Source organism: Callithrix jacchus, chromosome 6 (genome assembly GCF_049354715.1).
Source record: "Callithrix jacchus isolate 240 chromosome 6, calJac240_pri, whole genome shotgun sequence".
Classification (NCBI taxonomy): domain Eukaryota; kingdom Metazoa; phylum Chordata; class Mammalia; order Primates; family Cebidae; genus Callithrix; species Callithrix jacchus.
In genome coordinates, this window is record NC_133507.1 from 159,485,422 (window position 1) to 159,508,541 (window position 23,120).

General features: G+C 56.2%; 2 protein-coding genes across 4 annotated transcripts in view; one reads left to right on the forward strand and one right to left on the reverse strand.

Annotated features, from left to right (window-relative positions):
- The first annotated feature begins 6,226 nt into the window (after positions 1-6,226).
- ERFE (erythroferrone) lies at positions 6,227-15,818 on the forward strand. 2 transcript variants are annotated; one of them, XM_035306207.3, is made up of 8 exons: positions 6,227-6,461; positions 8,711-8,833; positions 9,809-9,911; positions 10,713-10,969; positions 11,044-11,152; positions 11,243-11,333; positions 12,337-12,415; positions 13,928-15,818. In XM_035306207.3, exons 1-8 carry the CDS (start codon positions 6,267-6,269, stop codon positions 14,024-14,026), a joined length of 1,056 nt encoding a protein of 351 aa, XP_035162098.1. In that variant the 5' UTR covers positions 6,227-6,266; the 3' UTR covers positions 14,027-15,818. The 2 variants fall into 2 exon arrangements, with proteins under 2 accessions (XP_035162098.1, XP_054114063.2); XM_054258088.2 differs by having other exon boundaries at positions 11,044-11,148.
- Positions 15,819-17,242: 1,424 nt separating this feature from the next.
- ILKAP (ILK associated serine/threonine phosphatase) overlaps positions 17,243-23,120 on the reverse strand; it is a 30,072-nt gene continuing 24,194 nt past the window's right edge. For both annotated transcript variants that reach the window (XM_002749958.5, XM_008999767.4), the window contains exons 10-12: positions 20,292-20,411; positions 17,782-17,863; positions 17,243-17,517 (exon numbers count right to left, since the gene is read on the reverse strand). In XM_002749958.5, the coding sequence (XP_002750004.1) occupies positions 17,377-17,517; positions 17,782-17,863; positions 20,292-20,411 (343 nt within the window). In that variant the 3' untranslated portion in view covers positions 17,243-17,376. The remainder of the gene's footprint in view (positions 17,518-17,781; positions 17,864-20,291; positions 20,412-23,120) is intronic.

Genomic DNA, 23,120 nt, shown 5'->3' on the forward strand with positions numbered 1-23,120 from the left:
TCCCCATGCTGTGGGCAGGGTGAAGGGAACACAGCGGCTGGAGAGGCGTCCCAGGACAGTGGCAGTGGGGAGCGCCACCCCTTCTATCTTGGTGGAAGGGAAAGGCCAGACAGAGACTCCAGGGAGCTGCTGAGAGAGGGCCTTGGCAGGAGGACGCAGCCACCACCCCTGTGGCCGGGCTGGGAGGAGGTGGCAGAGGCCAGTCCCCGCCCTCTCCCTCTGGCCTGTCCCGTCTCCCACCAGTGCCTCCTACAGGCCAAATGCAACCAAGATCCAGAGGGAAGAGAGGCCATTGACAGGCTGTAGTGGCCACTCGGGGACAGAGAACAGGTGGAGAAGGTGGCCAGGACACCAGGACGGTGGCCAGAAGGTCCAGCACTCGTCACCCACTTGAGAGCTTTGCATGGAGAGACACTGATGCACTCATTCACCAAGGGACATCACTGGGCAGCCAAGGCATCCCCTCCCATCATCAAAATCCCAGGCAAGCAAGGACTCGTGAGAAGGCGTGAGGCCAATACGGGCTTCTAGAAAGCGGAGTGCGTCGTCTTGGAACAGGCAAAGCCCATGGGGGTGTGCGAGTGAAACCCACCTCTCCTGCCCCACGTGCTCATGTCGTCCAGGTAGGTGCGTGTTGTTTTTCCCACAGAGAATGCTGGGTAAACTGAGGCTCCTTAGCCTTCAGTGAGCATGCAGGGCCCTCAGCCAGGCCCAGCACTGCCAACTCTAACTCAGCTCCCCTGGGTCCCCAGCTGAGCCAGGGCCTATGCACGCTTCCAGTCACTTCCAGTGGACCTGAGTTTTCCAACACCTCCCAGACAGGCCTTTTTATTACTGGCATCTTCCCCGTTCAGGCAGGGACAGTGGTTGCTGGGATCAGGCCATGGACACCTTCATGTGACTGATTAAATGGATTGGTCACCTGACAGTTTTCTGTAGTCAGTGTAGACCATGACATAGTTTGGAGATGTGTCCCCTCCGAATCTCCCCGGTGCTGGAGGTGGGCCTGGTGGGACGCGTCTCAATCATGGGGGCAGACCCCTCATGCATAGTGTGGTGCAGTAATGGAGGTGCGCTCACAGAGGGCTGATGGTTAAAGATCCTGGCACCTCCGCCGCTCTCCCCTACTCCCTCACCGTGTGACACCTGCTCCCCTTCCCCTCCCGCCAAGAGGGGAAACTTCCTGAGGCCTCAGCAGAAGCAGATGCTGGTGCCATGCTTTCTGTACACCCTGCAGAGCTGTGAGCCAAATAAATCTCTTTTCTTTATAAATTACCCAGCCTCAGGTTTTCCTTTATAGCAAGAAAACAGACGGATACAGGCCACTACTCCAGCTGGCTGGGCAATCAGTTGATCCAGTTGAAAGCAGGCGTATGGATGGAGAATGGGCCCCGCCACATACACAGGTACGATGTCTGCACCTCCGGGCTGTGTCACTCGCCTTCCCTCCCGTGCCCAGCACGGTGCCAGCTGCTTGGTCTGAAGTGTGACTGCTGGTGCTGTGTGTGCTGCTGCTTCTCCTGGGCTCTGCGGCACTGGGTACGTGGCAGCACAGCCAGGTGTGTGGCTGTCACTGAGAGTGAGGCGGACTAGGACAGGAATCTCCATGGGGTAGTGTCCTGTTTAGAACAGACCTTACAAGCCATCGTGACTCCCTCAGAAGCCAGGGCGATTTGGATCAGTCACATCTAAGAACGTGATTCTTTCCAAAATGACATTGCATTCAACCAACAGGTGAGCGAAAGACCATTCTTTTAATTAATCTATTAAAATCATGTAGACAATTAGCAGAAAACTCAAGAGACCCTCTGGGCAGAAGTGAGAAAGAACTGTCCCCCGTGAGACCCGAGACTGCCCACACACCCATGCAGGAGGCCACAGCGGATTCCGAGGGCTCAGCCTGGTACCCGGCACGTCGCAGGAACTGCGCAAATGCTCACTGAACTGAACTCAATTTGTGGGTTCTCCAGAGCAAGTGACCTCAAGTTGTAGGGGCCAGACTTGGATGTGGCTTCATTGGGTGGCTCCATGACCTTGGGCTAATCCCAAGATCTGAGCTTCAGTTTCCTCATCTGTGCAATGGGGATAATCACACGATTTGCAAATTAGATGACGCCCTGGGCTTGCTTGAAGGCCCGGTAAACAGCGAAGGCTGCCTGCCCACCTGCGCCTTGAGAGGCCACACAACAAGCTGACTTCATGCCCCCACTGTTTTCGGGGTAAAGGAAGCTTTTATTCCCATGACTTCATCGGCAAAGGTCCTTCCTCTGGAGGAAGACAGCAGAGTGGGAACAGCTTAGCTGCATGAGGCTGCTGGGAAGCCAGACCCAGGCCGTGACATGAGGGCCCAAGAATGAGGATTAGATTTCAGCCAGGCGTGAAGGGGAGGTGCCTCCTGCTCCTATGATCCCCATTCTGCGGCTGCTCATTCAGCCCTTCCACCCTGGGACACACTGACCTGCCCGATGCCGGCCCCGCTTCTGACCCGTGGGCTGCCTCTGCAGGGAAGGCCCCCATTTCTGGTGCTCCTTGATCTGTGTGATTCTTTGCTAAGCTCCGCCTTCCTCTGAGTGCAAGCCCCTTTGAAATGTGACCACAGGCCATGCAGGGGCCCCGCCGAAGCCCCCAGCCTCTCTCTGTCCACCCCCAGCCCAGGCGGTGCCATCCCCTCGTGACAGTGTTAGAGGAGGCTGCCCCGGCACCAGAACCGATTTGATTTGGGCCCTCTGGCAGGGCCTATGACATCACTAGCATTGTTCATTGTTTGGGAAAATAACTTTTTCACATGGCAACAGCTCCTGTCCTCAATGCTGGCCTGAAAGCTGGGCCCCCCACTGTGAAGTGGGGTGACATCACACCAGTATCTTCAGGGTCATGTTCCCCAAATCGGGACATCTCATCCCTGCGTGTCCTCAGTGTTGCCAGCAGTGGCAGAGCCTGAGCTTCACCTTCCCAGGGCTCGAGAGGGGCCAAACAGCCTCCACCTTGAGCCACAGCGGCAGTCAGGGCCCCGAAGGGAATTCAGGCTGTGAGATGTCCATTGCCCACAGGGCCTCGCTTCTGCAGTAATGCTCCAGCTCATCCCAGAGCTCTTATTTCATACCAAGTAGAATAGGGGGAACCCTAACGAGCAAAACATAAGACTATGGAGATGTAACCTGCCTAGTGGGCAGGAGCGCCTCTCCAGCCCCATGCCAGCTCTGCCCATGGGCTGCGTCCTGGCCAAGCTGCCTACTTTTCTGGGCTAATTGGTGGGAAGTGGAATGAGGTGTTGATGTGGATGAGCTTTTCCAGAAGCAAGAAGGTACCATTCACAGAGCTGCATCTCCTGGGAACAGGAGCCCCTCTCTACCAGCAGAATCCAGGAGAGCATCCCACGCCTGGTGCTGTGGGCCACAGACACGGGCCCTCTGAGTAAGTGAAACTGAAGGAAATGTTAACACATGACATTGAATGTGCATGTCACATTCAGACATATGACAAAGTTCCACACATCAGGCCTCTTAATAGACATTCCAATGGAACGAGACGCGAAAACCCACCAGAGGGACCTTCATGCTTTGAGGGCTTTAAAACATTCCCGTTACATGCATGAATTTGGGAGCAAATGTCCTTAATTGTGACAAACCTGCAGAATATTGGCAGGTGGAGTAAGTTCAGATATCTTGCTGGGCACTTATGACCTCAGCCAGTGTTTCTCATATTTCTCAAATGTCTTCCTAAAGAATTGCATTTTTTTTTTTATTTTTTTGAGACAGAGTCTTGCTCTTTTGCCAGGGGCCAGGCTGGAGTGCAGTGGCATGAGCTCAGCTCTCTGCAGCCTCTGCCTCCCAGCTTCAAGCAATTCTGCCTCAGCCTCCTGAGTAGCTGGGATTACAGGCGCAGGCACCATGCCTGGCTAAGTTTTGTATTTTTAGTAGAGATGGGGTTTCGCCATGTTGGTCAGGCTGGTCTTGAACTCCTGACCCTCAAGTGATCCACCTACCTCTGCCTCCCAGTGTTGAGGTTACAGGCAGGCCCGTTTGTGGCTTTTAAAGGCAGGACTTCTCTCTAGCATGGAGTAAGTCTATGGGACTTGCCGACCCCTGTGGGACAGATTCTCATTGGGGCAGGGTATGCTTTTCTTTAAACACCCACTCCACCCAACTCTACACTATTCCCATATCCTAAGAGGTGGATCACAGGGAATGATCACCTTCTGACCCCATGCTTTTCCTGAAGTATGAGGTATTTCCAGGTTTCCCCACCTGCCAGGCATGAGGCCAGCCAGGTGGAACACGAGTGGCCAGAAAAGGCAGGTGACAAAGGCCAGCTTGCTTCTGAGGACTGACCTTGGCCCATCCCCCAAGCCTGGGGAGGGGCACCACCTACCCCTTTCAGTGCCTGCTGCCACATCCTGTGAACCAGGACAGGGCGAGGCCTCTGCTTCCCCAGAGGCCTCTTCTCCAAAGAGGTGAACAGCCGCCCTGGGCGTGAGCGGGGGCGGGGGGCGCATTTCTAGCAGAGCCTTCTCCTGCTCTTTAACAAAAAACCCTGTGTATCACCAGGGGCAGGTGCCTCCGGGGCTGGGGCAAGCAAGCCAGGTGTGCGACCCTCCTTGGCTTAGCATCCCGTGGGGGCAGATAGCCAAAAGGGCATGTGATATAACGAAGCCAGGGGTGGGGTGGGGCTGGGGTCTAGCTCTTTCCTGGGAGGGCGCCCAGAGGCCTCTCTGCCACTTTCTCTGAGGCCTGCAGGGTCTATCTATCCACTTCTGGGGGCACTGGCCCTGGTGGGCGATGGGCAGCCTGGCTTTTGGTCTGGTCTGTCCCCACACCCCTGTTAGGGCACAAGTTTTGTATTTTTAGTAGAGATGGGGTTTCACCATGTTGGTCAGGCTGGTCTTGAACTCCTGACCCTCAAGTGATCCACCTACCTCTGCCTCCCAGTGTTGAGGTTACAGGCCTCAGCCTGGGGACAGAGAACACAGAGAAAGAACCCAGGTGGTCCCAAGGGGAGCCCAGAGTTAGGGGCCTGGTCCCAGCCTTTTTCCCACACCCCTAGAATGCCAGGCACTTGGTGGTTGCCTCTGTTTTCCTCCCTCTGCGTCCTGTCCAGGGAGGCTGGGTGAGGCCTTGCTCATGTCTGCAGGAGTGTCTGGCTCCCAGGGGCTGGGGGCATGGAGTCCTGGTGGCTACGGGGCTCCCATGCTCACTCAGCCTTGGGTCTTGGCCTGGGCACAAACTTCACGCTTGGTCCTGGAGCTGCCTCCTATTAGTCCCAAGAAGGCACATATGGGGTGCAGGCTTCTCGGTCTCCTGGGGCCAGTCTCACTGCCTGGGATCTGACCGCACCATGGGAGGCCAGCTTGGAGCGCATGAGGCAGGTGCACAGGCTGGGCTGTCCCCATGGCCTGGCCTCCCACCTCTGCCCCAGCTTCCTGACCCTACCCTAAGCTCCTCCCTGAAGCGGGTTCACTGGTTCCTGTTTCGGGTCCCAACCCTGCCTAGTGGGGACTTGCTGATAGTGGACTGGCCCAGTGCAGACCCTGAGATGCAAGTCCCCAAAAGCAGCCTGGACTCTTCCTCCCTCCAGGAGGCCTGTCCACAACAGCGGCTTTAGCCCGCTCCCAGCCCAGGCCACAGTCTGCCCCATCAAGGCAGGGCTGCTGTCCTGAGTTGTTTCTTGGCGTCCCCTCGGTCCCTGCAGGTGCACGGGGTGCGGAGCAACAGTGAGTCCCTGCGCTCAGAGCACCCCAGCTATGGAGAGAAGGGGGAGTTCCTGCCTGGGAAAGGGGCGAGGAGAAGGGGCCCTGAGGGTCTCATGGCTCCGGTTTGCTCTATTCGTGTCGCAGAGGCCTGGGCCGAATGGGGAGGGGGTACCTCAGGGGTCCCTGCAGAGGACATGGGCGACGGAGAGGGAAGAGAGGATGCCTCGGGCCGGGTGGGAGGAGGCAGCGCCTGGATCCCCGGGCTGAGGGTCCAGGGCCGGGAGAAGGGGCGTCTCGCTCCCCAGGAAGCAGAAGCGCCGGACAGCGCAAAGGAGGGACCCCAGAACTGGGGTAGCGCCCAGCAGGGGAACACCCCTCCCTCTCCCTGCACCGCCCGCCCGCGCCCCCCGCCCCGCCCCGCCCAGCGCGGACACGCCCCCCATCCCCCTGCAGCGCGCGCGGGAGCCGGGAGGGGGCGCGGTCTCGGGCGAGGCGGGGGATTCAAGCGCGTTATAAGGCGGGGAGCCCGGGACGCCCGAAACGCCGCGCCCGGAGCCACGAGCGACCCGCCGCCTGCATGGCCCCGGCCCGCCGCCCCGCCGGAGCCCGCCTGCTGCTGCTGTACGCGGGCCTGCTGGCCGCCGCCGCGGGCCTGGGCTCCCCCGAGCCTGGGGCGCCCTCGAAGAGTCGCGCCCGCGAGGAGCCGCCACCGGGGAACGAGCTGCCCCGGGGCCCCGGGGAGAGCCGGGCGGGGCTGGCCGCTCATCCTCCGGTAAGACGCCCGGGCGCGCTGCGGACCCAGCAGGAGCCAGCAAGCCCCGGCCGCGGGCGGGGAGGCCAGGCCCGCGCTCACCCCGAGAGCGGCAGCAACGCCCGGCTCCGGGGCTCCGGGCTCCGCCGAGACTTAGGGCCTGGTCGACGCCGCCCTCGGCCCGGCGGGGCGCTGCTAGGGGCAGCCTTGACCTTGGCTTTGGGGTCGTTCTTTTACTTAAAGCGAGGTTCTGCGGGGTCGGCAGAAACCCCTTTTCTTTTGGGACAGGAAGGAAATTGAGAAATAGGTAAAGTGTAAATAACTTGAGGAACTTGGGAGGAACGCGCTTGTAGGAAGTGTGAGAAATTAACCACCGCCCCCCCAATCTATGGTGCAGCTCTCTAAACAACAAAAACCTGCGGGTGTGGGGGCAGGGCGCTGTTCAGGGTGGGCAGTGACTTGTGGCTCCTGGCCGGGAAGGGGTGATCTTGAGCTCTGCCCTGCCCCCTCCGCTTCAGGGTTTTGGAGCCTGGACTGCTGAGCAGAGGGTGGTCAGGTTAGGGAGGTGTGGCCCAGGCCTGGGGAGGGGAGGGCTTCAGAGGAGCCCCAGTGTGGCCGGGCCTTGGGTCAGGGAGGCAGAGAGCTCTCCAGGGAAGGTGGGTGGGCACAGGTGCTGTTTACTCTGAAGATCCTCCGGAGTTTTCAATCCCAGCCCCACCACCCCCAGTCACTTCCCAGGGGCTGAAGGCACCCCCTCCCCTACGGTTGGCCAAACCACCCAGGTGGGCACAGCAGCATGGTCAGCAGGAGGCGGACAGGCTCAGGTGCTTCCAGGTGGAGTTTTGGCCTTGGACCCTGTTTGGGGGCACAAGGTCACGCCAGAGGCACTCCCAGGCTCCAAGGCTTGTTTCTGAGAGATGGCTTGTGGCCAGAACCAGGGCAGCTGCCCCCACTGCTAGGGCAATCTCCTGGGACCCCAGCTAACATGGCTCTGTCTGTTACAGCTCTACCCCCAAACCACGCTGGGGTCAGATCCACCCACAGGCTACAGGGGCGGGAAGGGTCAGCTGGGCACACCTCTCCTGGCCTGCCTGCTGAATCTTCGAAGCTGTTTCCGCTGAGGGCACCCTGAGGCTGTAAAGTGAAGAGGGTGGGGGTGGTGGAGAGCCGGCGGCAGCTGGTGCAGTTGACCCTGCAAGGCGCCGGGCAGCACTGAGGAGCCTGGGCACCCTGGATCCTCTCCATCCAACCACACGCTCCTCTGGCACCACAGCCCTCATCTTCCCACCACAGCACCCTGGCCTGTGCACTGGTCAGCCAGCTCCCAAAAGAAGGCCCTGGGTCCCCCCAGAGCAGCCAGGAACCAAGGGCAGTGACTTGGCAGCTGGCTCCATCTCTGATAAAAGGGCCTGGTCAGCTCTCAAATCACAGGGTCTGCCCATCAGCTCCCGAGTCAGCGCCCATGACCTCATCTAAGCCCTCCTGGGCCGGTTTCCTTCCCAGCTGCAGCCTTGCCTGGAGCCCAAACAGCCCAATGGGCCCAGGGCCTCTCCCAGGAAGGTTCCTCCCAGAACCATGCTGAGTGTCAGCATCAGCATCAGCCAGGATGCAGCACAGACAGGAATGGGGACTTCCAGAAGCATCACTGTCCCTGCTTGAGTCAGTGTCTCAGAGGTGCTGAGGAAGTGAACGTCCCATGCAGAGGCCTCGAGTTATGACAGCTCACCTGGTCCCCTCTCCTACTGGACTGTAACCCGAGGCAGCCGTGAGGGCTGAATTTGCCTCTTTAGAACTTTTGACGGTGGGGGATGGACAGAGGAGGGTTAGCTAGTAGGTGGGATTCCTGATAATCACAGGTGCTTCTTCATGAGCCTCTATGGGTGTCCTGGTGGCGGGATTCTCCCGGTGACTGGAGCATGGTGTGGTCACTGCAGCTCATCTGGAGGAAGGAGGACTAGCAGTGCAGGCATTCACCCCTGCACCCGAGCCCTGCACCCCTTCTTCCCTCCTTGCATCCTCGGTCTGCCTCTCCCATGAGAGCAAAGTCCAGGCCATGGTAGGAGTCCTCCGTTAGGAGTCCTCCATGGGCTGGGGGAGAAGGTGCGAGGGGTGGGGACCCCTTTGGGAGATGCCTTTGAGGGCACCCCAGGTGACAAGGATCCCCCAGAGTCCCAGAGTGCAGAAGGCCACAGAGTCACCTCCTGCAGTGTCCCACCTGCTTAGTTGAAGCCCGTGAGGCCAAGCGCCCTGCTGCGCTCGCTGTGTTCCAGGAACCCACAGCTGAACGTGCACACAGCGTCGACCCCCGGGACGCCTGGATGCTTTTTGTCAGACAGAGTGACAAGGGTGTCAATGGCAAGAGGAGGAGCAGGGGCAAGGCCAAGAAGCTGAAGGTGAGCCCGGCATCCTGTCAGCACCAGGCCGTGGGGAGCTGCTTGCTCGCTCCTCACCCACTCCCACTACATCCTGACCATTTCCAATCACACCTCTCATGCCTCAACCTGGGGACAGAGAACACAGAGGAAGAACCCAGGTGGTCCCAAGGGGAGCCCAGAGTTAGGGGCCTGGTCCCAGCCTTTTTCCCACACCCCTAGAATGCCAGGCACTTGGTGGTTGCCTCTGTTTTCCTCCCTCTGCGTCCTGTCCAGGGAGGCTGGGTGAGGCCTTGCTCATGTCTGCAGGAGTGTCTGGCTCCCAGGGGCTGGGGGGGCATGGAGTCCTGGTGGCTACGGGGCTCCCATGCTCACTCAGCCTTGGGTCTTTGCCTGGGCACAAACTTCACGCTTGGTCCTGGAGCTGCCTCCTATTAGTCCCAAGAAGGCACATACGGGGTGCAGGCTTCTCGGTCTCCTGGGGCCAGTCTCACTGCCTGGGATCTGACCGCACCATGGGAGGCCAGCTTGGAGCACATGAGGCAGGTGCACAGGCTGGGCTGTCCCCATGGCCTGGCCTCCCACCTCTGCCCAAGTTTCCTGACCCTGCCCTAAGCTCCTCCGTGAAGGGGGTTCACTGGCTCCTGTTTCGGGTCCCAACCCAGCCTAGTGGGGACTTGCTGATAGTGGACCCTGGCCCAGTGCAGACCCTGAGATGCAAGTCCCCAAAAGCAGCCTGGACTCTTCCTCCCTCCAGGCCTGGCCACAGGAGCGGCTTTAGCCCGCTGCTTCCCCCTCAGAGCAGAGCCCTCCCCAGCCCCAGGGCCCCCATCTCCAACTCTGTCCTCGTGCTCACTCTAGGAGAAGCGTTCACTGTTTGAGGCTGGAGCCCACTGAACTCTCTTGCCTGCCTCTTAGTGGCAAGAGATTGCACAGGAGATGCCGGGGGTCCCCGCCTGCTCCTCATGTGTCCTCACAGCCAAGGTTCCCTTTCAGTTCGGCTTGCCAGGGCCCCCCGGGCCTCCCGGTCCCCAGGGCCCCCCAGGCCCCACCATCCCACCCGAGGCACTGCTGAAGGAGTTCCAGCTGCTGCTGAAAGGTAGGGGTGTGCCCCGGTTCAGGCACCCACATACCCCTGTGAGCAGGGCCTGGGAGGGTGTCCTGGCACTTCAGCAGACACCCAAGGAGGTACCTGCTCCAGGCTGGACTCCAGAACAGTGAAGCTGGCCCAGGTCTGCCAAGGGTCAGGGCTGAGGGGGGTCTGGGAGTTGGGGGGGCATGGCCAGGAGGAGGCTCCACAGAGGAAGGTGTACTTGGCCAGTGTGGCGGGTACTCAGGGACCAGTGCCCCTGCCCTGCCTGGGAGTCGGGAGCCCAGCGAAAGGCAGAGGCTAGTATATGGGGCAGCACCGGGTGGACCTCAGCCTGGCACCCACAGTCACCACTGGCGCGGGCTGGGGCAGCCTGTGCGGAGGAGGTAGAGCTGAGCCCAGCTGTGGAGTCCGCGAAGGCCCGCTGCAGAGTGGCGGCTCACGTTAGTCATAGTGAGCCGGTTTTCCCTTCAGTTCAATGTCCTGTTGGTTTAAATATAGCACCTTCTGCGCTGAAGAACCTCCTTGTAACTTCCAGTGAAGCTGCTATCGCTTATTTTGCCCCCAGCTTCTTTGAAAAATATGGGTGGGGTAGAGGTGAGGCCCTTCTGCCCTAGCTTCCCAAAGCGTGAGGGAAACGAGCCACTGCGGGGTCAGGAAGCAAAGGTCCGAGGCCCTGCAGGCTAAGGCGGCGTCGGCGTTGCCCTTGCCCCAGCCCCAGCCCTGTTTGCGCCCGTCATTCGGGGCTGGACCCACACTGCGAGCGGGTGAGAGGTGCCCGGTGCGCAGCCACAGCTCACTCTGTGCCAGGTGCGGTGCGGCAGCGGGAGCGCGCGGAGCCCAGACCCTGCACGCGCGGCCCCGCTGGGCCAGTCGCCGCGAGCCTCGCCCCGGTCTCGGCCTCTGCCAGGGAGGATGACGATGACGCGGCGGAGGTTGTGCTGGCGCTGCTGGCTGCGTCCCAGGCCCCGGGGCCGCCGCGCGTGGAGGCCGCCTTCCACTGCCGCCTGCGCCAGGACGTGTCGGTGGAGCGGCGTGAGCTACACGAGATTGGTGCCTACTACCTGGTGAGTGCGGGTGCGCGGGAGGGGCGTGGGGCCGGCCAGGCGGGAGCCAGGTTGACTGTTCGTGCCCCCCACAGCCTGACGCCGAGGGTGCCTTCCACCGCGGCCCTGGCCTGAACCTGACCAGTGGCCAGTACAGGGCGCCCGTGACTGGCTTCTACACGCTTGCCGCCACGCTGCACGTAGGTGAGCCCCGGGCATGGGGGGACCGCCCGCCCTGCCGCCAGCCCTTCCTTGGCGCCCTCCTGCGTAACCACACCCTACTGTGCCCCGCAGCGCTCGGGGAGCCGCCGAGGAGGGGGCCGCTGCGCCCCCGGGACCGCCTGCGCCTACTCATCTGCATCCAGTCCCAGTGCCAGCGTAACGCGTGAGTGAGCCCCGGTCCGGACCCCACACCCACGTGCACTCAGCCTCCACAAGCTCGGGGCTCTTAAACGGGCTTCGGCCTGTTCCCACCCCACCATGGCCTGGTTGACCACACCTCCTTCCTGGTCTACCCGTTTACTTTTGCCCCCAATCAGGCCTCTTCGCAGCAAGCAGCTGTTAAAAATAACCTTTTCCAGGAGTTCGAGGCCAGCCTGGCCAACATGGTGAAACCCCCGTCTCTATTTAAAATAAAAAATTAGCTGAGTGTGGTACACCTGTAATCCCAGCTACTCTGGAGGCTGAGGCAGGAGAATCACTTGAACCTGGAGGCAGACTTAGCAGTGAGCCGAGACCGTGCCATTAGCACTCCAGCCTCCATGATAGAGTGAGACTGTGTCAAAAAAAAAAACAAAAACCTTTCCAGGCCACTCCCTGCCCAGACCTTCACCTCCCCAGGTCCTAGAGGCCTAGTTCCTCCCAGCCTCCCATCTCCTTCCCACCTTGGGGACTTTCATTCTGGGGCCCCAAGCACCTGTATTACTCCACGTGGCCTCTCCTGACAGCTTCCTGGATGCCCCCTCCTCAGTTGCCGTCCCACCCCTCACCCAGGAACAGTGCAGATGCTCTGCAGACAGCTGGAGAAGATGGGAATGAACAGATCAGTCCAAACTGCTCAGTCTGGCTTTGAACCCCCAGAGTGTGGTGGCCTGAACCAACTTGGCATCACCTACCACCACATCCCCACTTCTGGGTCCTGTTTCCCAGCTGAGCCAGGGCTCTGCTGCCCCTTGCTGGGCTCTGGCCTTGCCTTTCCCAATACTGCAGGCACCTGTGACCCTGTCTCCTTCCTCCTCTTGGGACTCAGTTCAGATACCACTTCCACCGGAAGGTCTGGCCAAGGCCAGGCACCTTGCTGGGCGTGTTGGCTGCTGGCAGGATTGTGTGTCGGTGAAGTTGGTGGTGTCTCCTGGGGCAGGCTGACCCTCTTTCTGTTTTGGCCACAGCTCCTTGGAGGCTGTCATGGGCCTGGAGAGCAGCAGTGAGCTCTTCACCATCTCTGTGAATGGTGTCCTGTACCTGCAGGTAAGTGGGGCAGGCTTGGGCATGGAGGGGCACCACCTGTGCATGGCCATAGGTGGCTGAGTACAGAAGGGTGCTGTTAGGTGCTCAGGATCACCAGGTGCAGCACCCTCAGACTTCAGGCCTACGAAAGGGTCCAGGACATGCCAAGTGCCCACCTTGGTGTGGGCACAGCCAGGCTTCAAGTCCTGATTTCCTTCCTCCTAACAGCCCTTCCCTGAGGGGCCCGGCCACTTGAGCAGCTGCTCTGCCCTGTACCCCAGTATTCAGACTTCCCGAGCACCTCGCAGAGGCCTGGTACTTCCGGCCACCACAGGCCTGTTTAAGGGACTGGTGGAGGGAGGGAATAGAGGCCAGCGCTCTGCCCAGGCTGACACCCTGTGTCCCGTGACTGTGGGAAGCCAGAGATGTTATTTTCCTACTAAAACCCTAAGTGATCATGTCTTTCTGGCACCATGGGAATTTTGGCAAGTGGTAGAGAAACTGACATAAAGGTGGAATTTATTAACAAAGAAAAAAGTTGAGTGCAGGTGTGTAGCCTAACAGCTGCTCTTGAATCCTCCCAGAGCTCTGGGGAAGGTGGTGCTACTCGCCCAGTTTGCCCAAGCTCACACAGCAGAGCCAGAAATGGAGGCCAGGCTCCAGCGTCTCTGGTTGTCAGGAGAGCATTCGAGGTCCGTGTGGGTGCCGCACAGCGTGCTTGGTGAACACACATGGTCTGTGCACCACCTGGATGACTTTATTTTTTGGAGACAGTCTCTTCGCCCAGGCTGGAGTGCAGTGGCACGATCTCAGCTCACTGTAACCCCTGCCTCCCAGATTCAAGCAACTCTCCTGCCTCAGCGTCCTGAGTAGCTGGGACTACAGGCACGTGCCACCACGCCCAGCTAATTTTTGTATTTTTAGTAGACAGGTTTCACCACTTTAGCCAGGAAGGGCTCTATCTCCTGACCTTGTGATCCGCCTGCCTCAGCCTCTCAAAATGCTGGGATTACAGGTGTGAGCCACCGCACCCAGCTACCACTTGGATCTTAAGATGCAGATCCTGAGGCAGGTCTGGGTGGATCCCTGGATTATGCATTTCTGGGACTTCGCGGGGGATGTGACACTGCTGGTGCACGGGCATCTGGAGCAACCAGGAGATAGTGCTGGTTTCATGGAAGGCTCTGCCAAATGACCGCAGGGCCGGGCCTGTGGTGAAGGGCCACCCTCCCACCTGACTTGGAGCCTTATAGGCTCTGAGAAGCCCTGCAGCTGAGAAACCTGTTGGACTCTTGAATCCAGTTCTGGCCCTGAGTACTGGCTTGCTGTGGGGAAAGCAGGAGTGAGAGGTGCTGGGTGGGGCCCAGGCCACATGTGCCCCTGCTGTGGCCTTGGCAGCCACATGCTTCTCTTGGCCTGGGCCCTTCTCACATTCAGGGCTGAGTGGGCAGGAGTGTGGCTGGCTGGCACCTGGGTCGCCTCTGCAGGCTGTTGGGATGGCCCCCCAGTGCCTTAAAGGCGCCCTCCTTGCAGATGGGACAGTGGGCCTCCGTCTTCCTGGACAACGCCAGCGGCTCCTCCCTCACAGTACGCAGCGGCTCCCACTTCAGCGCTATCCTCCTGGGCGTGTGAGCGGCCACCACAGCCCTTTCCTCTCACGGGCAAACGGAGCAGAGGTCTAGACTGTGTGGACAGTGTCAAGTGGCAGTGGCCGCGTGCAGGAGGCCCACCCGGAACTCTCCCCACACCGGCCGCTGCAATTCAGCCCACAGAGCCACAGCGTGCAGGCCTGCGGAGGTGGTCCCAGAGCCGTGATTCAGGACACCATCTTTTAAAAGGGGAAGCCCTATTGGACTGTTACCTAGGAAATGGTAGGTGTGCCTGGGGCACCTGCTAGTCCCCAGCTGCAGGCTGGCTCTTTCCTGGCCTGCTCAGCACCTGCCCAGATGGCTTCTGCATCTTTCCTGCAGCCCAGCCCCACCTATTCCACCTCTCTTCATGCTCTCATGAAGAGTGGGTGATAGCCAGAGGGCCCAGCACACTGGCTGGGGACCCTGCCTGGAAGAGGGTACACTGGTGCAGGGCTGAGGGGGCGCCAAAGGGAAGCATGCTGCATGTTACTGCTCAGAAGGGACAGGGTCCCCCACCATTCCCCTGGTCTCCATCTGGGCTCCTTGGTCTTCCCTGCCCTTTCCCTAGCCATGCTCCACCTGCCAGTGGAGCTGAGCACTGCTTAGCCTGGGCCAGAGGGACACTGGACAGGGTCCGTTGGGGGACAGTGAGTCTGGACCCAACTTTCAGGAGCAGGTCCCAGTTCTAATGTATGTAAGATTAACTCACAGATTCACCTCAGAAGGCCTTTCCAAATGGGAGCTCTGCTCTTCCCCTCCTCTGCAAGTCTTTTCACAGCCAAGGCCCCCTTCTATCCTCTCCAGAGGCGGATGAGATCCCTTTCCCCCTCCCCTGTAAGGCACTGACTCACTGCTAGGATCCACCCACCAGTGGAAAGATCTAGAATGTCTTTATAGATTGGAGACATTCAGGTCTGCTGACCCATCAGCCGAACAGCTGAAGCAGAGGCTTCCTGAAGGGATGCCAGGGCCTGGCCAGGTCCAGTGGCTCTGGGATGAGCCTTCCAAGCATCTTTACCACTTGGGTGGTGATGCGGCTCTGAGACTGGACAAGTGGTAGACAAGAGAGTCTCGAGAAAGGGTGGTCTCGGGAGGGCTGGTCCCAAGCCTGTGCTCCTGTGGCAGTGACGGGGTATGGGAGGGCAGCTCTCATGAGGAGACACAGGCTGTGAGCCCACAGCCTCCTCAAATGTAGCCTCTCACATTTTCCCCAAAAAGTGCAGGACTGTCTTAGAGTAGGCAGCGACCTTCAGGGCCTTTTACCTGCTGAGGACGGGTTAACCTGCCACCTCCCCACACAAAAGGTTACCAGGGACCTGGTATCTCAGGCCCTCCTGGGAGCCAAGCTGGTCTGGCAGGGTGTTCAGGCCTGGGAGAGAAGGGAGCAATGGCCAGTCACCTTCACCTTCTAGCTGGCCTCCAGCTGAGGTGACCACTGCCAGGCCTGAATGATCCCCAGGAGCCCAGCTTCCAAACCCCAACTCCGAATCAAGCATCTCCATCCCCAAGCACAGTGATATACAAAAACCAACCACTCTGCCCTGGGGCAGGCCTGGAACGATTCTCAGTAGGAATTATACCCACCCTACCTGGAACTACTGGGCTTGCCTGGGTACTGTATCCCGTGCACTTTGATAAGGGGGTGATGTGGCCACACCCTTATCTAGATTTCACTTTGTATCCACTGGGCACAGCTATTTTAGAGAACGTATCTTCTACTCTTGAAAAAGCCACATTCCACGTCTTTCATTTTCTGTGTTCTACAGCAATTAAAGTATTTATTGTCTAATACTGACTTCATGGGGTGGCTCAAGTACTTAAGAACTGTGTGACGCGACAGTTAGAAAACAAATGGCAGGCCTTAAGAGCCAGAATCCACCCTTTAACCCGGGTTCACTAAGCACAGCAAGGAGGAACATGGAAGGTGAGGTGGAGATGGCCTCCAGCCTCTAGATGGGAGGGACTTGAAGGCTGAGAGTGAACCTTCCTTCGAAGCCAGTGTCCAGGCTCTCGGGGACAGTGGGATATAGGGACGGATGAGTCACAGACATCACTGTGCAAATACCTGGTTTGCTGGGGTGCCAGAGCTCTTTTCTTCAATGATGCCACACCGTACAATGTCCCAGTCCTCAAACTGAAATGGATACTTACTTGGATCTTAAAACTCCCTGGGGAAGGGGCAGCACCAACACCTCAGTTTTTACTTAGACCCCAGGAGTCACCTAAGGTTTCCATGAAGCATTTAGCAATGAGGTGCTTATGGCATGGATACCAATTCCACTCGCTGAATCAAGTGGGTGATAAAACCATATGTGTGTGTTGGGTGGGGGCCAGGGAACATTACAAAACAGATTCTGAAAATGCAAATTTTTAGAATCTTACCTCATCCAGAGCCAAACATTTACACAAAAGGATCTGAGAGCTGCTTTACTAAAAACTACTTACAGTCATAATGACATGTTTTCTATATAAACAAGTGCTTGAGAAGTATTTTAAAGCTTATTCTTCTGAGCTGCTTATTCATACACTCTCTTCACGCTTTTAACATTTTTCACAGAAGGGTCCCCCTCTGAGGTGTTATTGCAAAGACGAACCTCAGTCCAGCACAGGGTCCACTGCCCACACTACCTCCTCATGTGGGAAGCAGAATTCCCAAGCCATGCTGGGCAGCAGGCTTGCCTGCCCCCACAGGAAGGTGCACACCTGCACCCTGGGGCCCAGATGGAAGCCACTGAACCAAACCTAGTCCTCCACAAACTCCTTCCGCCAGACTGCAGCTCTCACCAACAGAATCAGAACTGTGAATTCTGGACTGTTTCTAGAGGGTCTGATGCACAAATAACCTTGTATATCAGTCTATTCCTGGCTAAGCCTGAGCTCGCGCTATGCAACATTTTGCAACAGTATTTCTGTATGGAAAACTGAAAAGAGCTACAGGATTTCAAAAGCTCTGGTCCGGTCCTAGCCTTGTCTCTAACCAGCCAACCCCACCGTCCCTTCATTGCAACATGCCACTTCTGCCACCAGTCACTGTGAGGGTGAAAGCACAGCAGAACGCCTGTGAATTATAAAACCTCACACAACAAGCAGCTTGCAGGTCACCATGAGCCAGTCCAAGACGCTTATAATGGTTTTAACAAGAAAAGGCAGCATATTCAAAAGCAAACACCATCTCTGAAGGGTCAAGAGGTGCTCAAAGTATAATCACTCAAAAGACTAGGAAAAAAAAAAACAAACCTTTATTTACAACCATGGGAGTCCCACAGGAGTACACAAAACACACAATGTGCACACACACAAAATGAACCTTTTAAGTCAATACGATGGGTGCTCCTGGCCACGCACCACCCCTCAGTGCCCTATCCGTACCACCATCACGGTGACATTGTCAGCTGAGCCCCGCTGCACCGCCTTGTTGGCCAGCCTGTTGCAGGCTGCTTCGTAGCGGGCGTCAACCGCAGACTTCCCTTCCCGGGTCTGGATCTTCTCATCCTACCAGATAAGAAGGGGAATGAGTGAATGGGGTGACCCTGCACTCTGTCACTTTCCACAGACATTACTGCCAAGAAGAGGAGCTGCTCTGGCCTCCCATCAGTGCTGGCAGGACAAACTAACCAGTGCAGTGGGCAGAGTTCATACTGAAAAAGGGCAGAAGGGCTGCCCCACAATGGGAGGACATGGGGTGTCAGGACTTCTACTTCTCCAAAAACTAAGACACATTTGGAACCACCACCACTCCCGTGTGAGATTCCTCACCTCAAGACAGGACAAGATGAAGTTCACGGCTTCTTCTGGGGTAAAGACCTTGAAGAGCCCATCACAAGCCAACAAAATGAACCTACAACACCAGGGAGGAATATAATCGGTTTTAGGTGCAACCCCACAAAAAGGAGCTGGAGAGAAATATTTGTCCAACTTTTCAAAGGCTAAGATTTTTTTTTTTTTTGAGATGGAGTTTCACTCGTTGCCCAGGCTGGAGTGCAATGGTGTGATCTTGGCTTACTGCAACCTCCGCCTCCCGGGTTTAAGTGTTCACCTGCTTCAGCCTCCCGAGTAGCTGGGATTACAGGGGCCCACCACATCGCCTGGCTAATTTTTTGTATTTTTAGTAAGGATGGTGTTTCACCATGTTGGCCAGGCTGGTCTTGAACTCCTGAACTCAAGTGATCCACCTGCCTCAACCTCCCAAAGTACTGGGATTATAGGCATGAGCCATCAAAGCCAGGCTAAGATTTTTGAAAACCCACTTAATTTCTGTGACAGAGGTTTAAACTTCTGAGACAAAGGTTTAAACTACTTAAAACTATTTGTGGCTAGAATGTTATATATCAGAACTGAGACTACCCTTCTCTTCACCAATTAACAGAATTGTTAATTACCTCAAACATTAGGTGCTGTACTTTCTTAGACAAACTCAAGGAAAATCACTGAATAAAAACACTGGGTGTTATGGTAAATATACAAGAATTTATGTCACCACAGGCCTTGCACCACTTCCAGACATAAAGCTGAGTATGAGGCACACTGCAAACCTGGGGGCTGCATGCAAGTGTAAGGTCCAGGAGCGGGCAGCCTGTTGGTGTTCCTGTGTTTGAAACCGCATGCTCTCTCCTTCAGAATCAGCCCCTCTCTAGACTGCCCCTGGAACCTTTCTGAACACCAGTGGGTTTGATGTGACAGTTCTAGTTCTCCCGGCATTGGGGGTGGGGGATATGCTTCCCCATGGCTTTATGGTATAAGCCACCTTCCTTTTCTCACTCTAATAACTGTATCTTTGTTTTCTTTTTGCTGTTGTTGTTGTTGTTGTTGTTGAGATGGAATTTCACTCTTATTGCCCAGGCTGGAGTGCAATGGCATGATCTCAGCTCACTGCAACCTCTGCCTCCCGGGTTGAAGCAATTCTCCTGCCTCGGCCTCCCGAGCAGCTGGGATTACAAGCGCCCATCACCAGGCCCAGCTAATTTTTGTATTTTTAGTAGAGACAGGGTTTTGCCATGTTGGCCAGGCTGGTCTCGAACTCCTGACCTCAGGTGATCCAGAATTAGAGGTGTGAGCCACTGTGCCCAGCCTGTTTTCCTCTTTTGACTAGGCTTTCATTCAGCCACTATTTGCTGAGCAGGTGGTCGGTGCTAAGAACACAGTGGGGCCTAGTCCTAGCAAGCTCCTGCCCATTCTAGTGTAACGAGAGTCATACCCTGACCAATCACATAACCAATCACACAGACCCATAATTGCAACCCAGGAAGGGGAGCTAGGAGGCAAAGCAGAGGGTGCCAAGATGGGGCCCTGGGGGCATCGTTCAGAAAACCAGAGGCGGAAGCTGCTGGAAAGATGATAGAGGACCCCCCCGGGGTACATGAGAACATAACACACTGAAGGCAGATGTAGAGAATGGGGCAATGGCTTGAGAAGAGGCCAAGCCGGTGAGTGCCAAAGCAAGGCAGCGCTGGGGCAGGACTCAGAGCAGCGCTCAGAGGACCTCCCCGCCACAGTGCCGCTAGCATCTCTCACCTCCCCTCATCACCTCAGTGCTGTGGAGCCTGCCTCCGTCAGCTTTCCTCTCGTCTTCCTCCTACTATTGCCTTAGTTCAGCCCTCACCATCAGGCCAGGGCTGCTGCACTGCTGCTCATGGGCTTCCCTAGCTCCATAATACCATCTTTAACCATACCTGTTGAGGCCTTGCCCTCCACCAGCACAGTGCCTTATGTTTAAGTATGAAGAACAGGAGATGAACAAGTGAACAGTCTCCTTCTCAAGTGATCCTGGTTCTGCATAAAAACCTCCTCTGATTCTTCACTAATATCAACTAGAATTCAGACTCTCCAGCATGGGACTGAGGGCCCTTCAGAATCTGACCCCAAAGCACCCTGCTCTCACTTTCCCACCACTGTCTCGGTCCTCCAAGCACCTGTCTGGGTGTGCTTTCACACTGTCACATTTAAATGCCTTAGTGTGTTCCCTCTGTCAGGAAGGCCCTTCTCCTCTCTCCGACAGGGATACGCCTTCCCCCACTGCCAAGTTCCCCAGCGCACTGCACACGCCTAGGACACACTAGACTGCAACTGCCCATCCCCACATGTGCTCCCCTACCACTGTGGACCCCAGCAGAGCAGAAACCACACACATTCTGTTTATCTCTACACCTGCAGGGCCTAGCAGCATGTACACCTTCCCTCCAAAAAAGGCTTGATGAAAACCGGAAGAAATGAGGAAGAGAAATAAAGCCACATGCAAGCACACCTGTGCCTCTGGTAGGGGTCTTTACCTGTCATTGGGGGTCAGCTGGCAGCGTCTGATGTCAGGCACAGATGTGACACCGCAGCGCTTGTACTGCCCATCCCCAATGGAGCGGGATACCTCTAGCACGCCCAAAACACGCCCATCCCTAAAATGAGAGGAAAAACATTTCAGACTCTTCCTGACAGATCATGGGTCCACATTATTTAGAATCTCACCTTAAAAAGCAGGGAATGGAAGTGTGAAAGATATAGGCTGTGGAATTCACATTATTAACTAGTACTGACATTTCTGGATCTCAAATACACAAGGATGTCTAGGCCATTAACCACTGCCCTGGGGTAGGGAGCCTGCCCAGCTGCACAAGGTGGGAATAGCATTTCTGGCGGCTGGTAAACAGTACTGCCCAGCCTAACCTTCAGCTGGACTCAGCAGTTCTCATCACACATCTAGGCCCAAACTCCAGAATCAAATTTGACTGGACTGCGTGGGGGAGCCTGGCAGTGTTTTTGTATCTTAAAGCTCCTTGAGAGTTTCACACATGCCTCAGGGTTAAACAATAGCTAGAACAGAGGGATATTTTACATTTCAATCTAATTAGATTTGGAAAATCCCTGAAAGTGATTATTCCTGGATTGCAGAGCACATTTCCTTTGCATCAAGTACAGGCATGTAAGTGACAGTACCCTGCATAGCATCATGGTTTTCCCCATTCTATTTTTAGGTGAGGGGATATGGAGATGGAGCAGTGATCTACAAATGGGAAGAGACACGTAAGGCACAGTCCCACTGTCCAGGAAAAACCACTTGGGGGAGGCTACTGCCCCAGAGAACAATTCTGGTCTGGCTGTAGCACTATCACCTTCGGCAGCTGCCAAGCACTCTCCCCTTCAGGCCCCCGTTTGTAAAGGCAGGAAGAGAACCCACAAGGAGTCCAAGAGGACTCCATAGATGCCATGGCTATGCGTGGGTGTTTAGGATCACTGGGGGGCTCCCAAATCATGGACCATGCATCAGGAGATGCAGTGCAGATGGATGCACATGGTAGGAAATGCTTCCTGGGCTGGTGTCCTAAAGGCAGAATTCAGCCTGGCCCTCCTCTGGGCCCGTTACCCTCTCAGTGGCTCAAAGTTCAGTCTCCGTAACAAACATGTTTTTTTCTTCCTCACAGACTTCTACTGGCATCTGCAAAAAGCCTAGTGATCTTCTAGGATATGAACTTTTAAAACAAACAGCAAGAGGAACCAGAGTGTACAGGGGAAGAGCTGAAGACTAAAGATGGGCATGGGGCAGGTGGCCTTAGGAGCTGTCAGTTCAGGAAGCAGCTCACAGTTTAAGGACTATGAAAAGCCAACAGAGTACCTCTCCCAAACCAAATGATTGGGTGTCTGGTGTGGATCTCCCCATCCCAGTCATAAACCCATCCTGTTTCAACAAGATTAAGAATACAATGACCACCTCTGCAATGGTAGGTCCCAGAAGATCAAGTAGTTACCAGCAACTTCTGGTACTGAACAACACAGTACAGAAAACATGAAACGATTCCTAAGTCTAAAGAAGGAAATAGGAGCAGCATGGGATCTGCGTGCACACTTGCAGGCACTCGCTCGCTCTCTTTTTTGAGAGAGACAGGGTCTCACTCTGTTGCCCAGGCTGGGGGGCAGTCATGTAATCATAGCTCAAGTGATCCTCCCACCTCAGCCTCCTGAGTAGCTAGAACTACAGGTGCCACCAAGCCCAGGTAAGTAACAAAAAAATTTTTTTTTTTTTGTATAGATGGGGTGTTGCCCAGGCTGGTCTTAAACAACTGGCCTCAAGCAATCCTCCCACCTCAGCCTCCCAAAGTGCTGAGATTACAGGTATAATGTGCCTCATTCTTATTTTCTTCAGATGGAGTCTAGCTCTGTTGCCCAGGATGGAGCAAAGTGGCACGATCTCAGCTCACTGCAACAACCTCCACCTCCGGGGTTCAAGTGATTCTCCTGCCTCAGCCTCCCAAGTACCTGGGATTACAGGTGCCTGCCACCACGCCCAGCTAATTTCTGTATTTTTAGTAGAGATGGGATTTCACTGTGTTGGCCAAGCTGATCTCATGATCCACCCTCCTCGGCCTCCCAAAGTGCTGGGATTACAAGCATGAGCCACCACACCCAGCCTCTCATTCTTGTTTTCAAAGTTCCACATACAGAGTAGTAATCTTACATTCACTGAACTGCTAGAATAACAGGAGAAAGCAGCAATGGACAGAATGATGGATCCCAGGAAAAGCGTTTGGTAATGATGCAGGAAGCCGGACTGGCACTATGCTTACACACAATGCAATGTCCTACGTAGGATACCATGTGCAAATACCCGTCAGTTCAACAAACGCCAATCACAGAGTCCCAACCCTGAGACCGAGCATCACACAGGGTAAATTCATGCCGCTTCTACCTTGGCAAGTGTTGGTACAAGTCCAAAAGGATCACCACTGACGAGGCTGGTCAGGACTCAGCCCCAGGAGCCCCAGAGGCTTGGTACTTCCCAGTTTGCTTGATCCATTTCACTAGAACTCTTTTTTAAGAGAAGACCAGTCTGCTATGCTACTCAGACTGGAGTGCAGTGGCTAGTCACAGGCATGGTGGCGCATTACAGGCTCGAGTGCCTGTACTCAGATGATCCTCCCGCCTCAGCCTCCAAGTGGCTGGGACTACAGGCGTGTACCACCAATACATACCCTACCCATGTCCATTTCTTAGAAAGTCTGCACTACTCTAGACGTAACAGAAAGCTGTTTCACAGCACGTTCTCCCTGTTGCTCAGTTTTCAAAGTTCAAACATTCTTTCCCCCCACCCCCATAATTACAAAGCTTAGCAG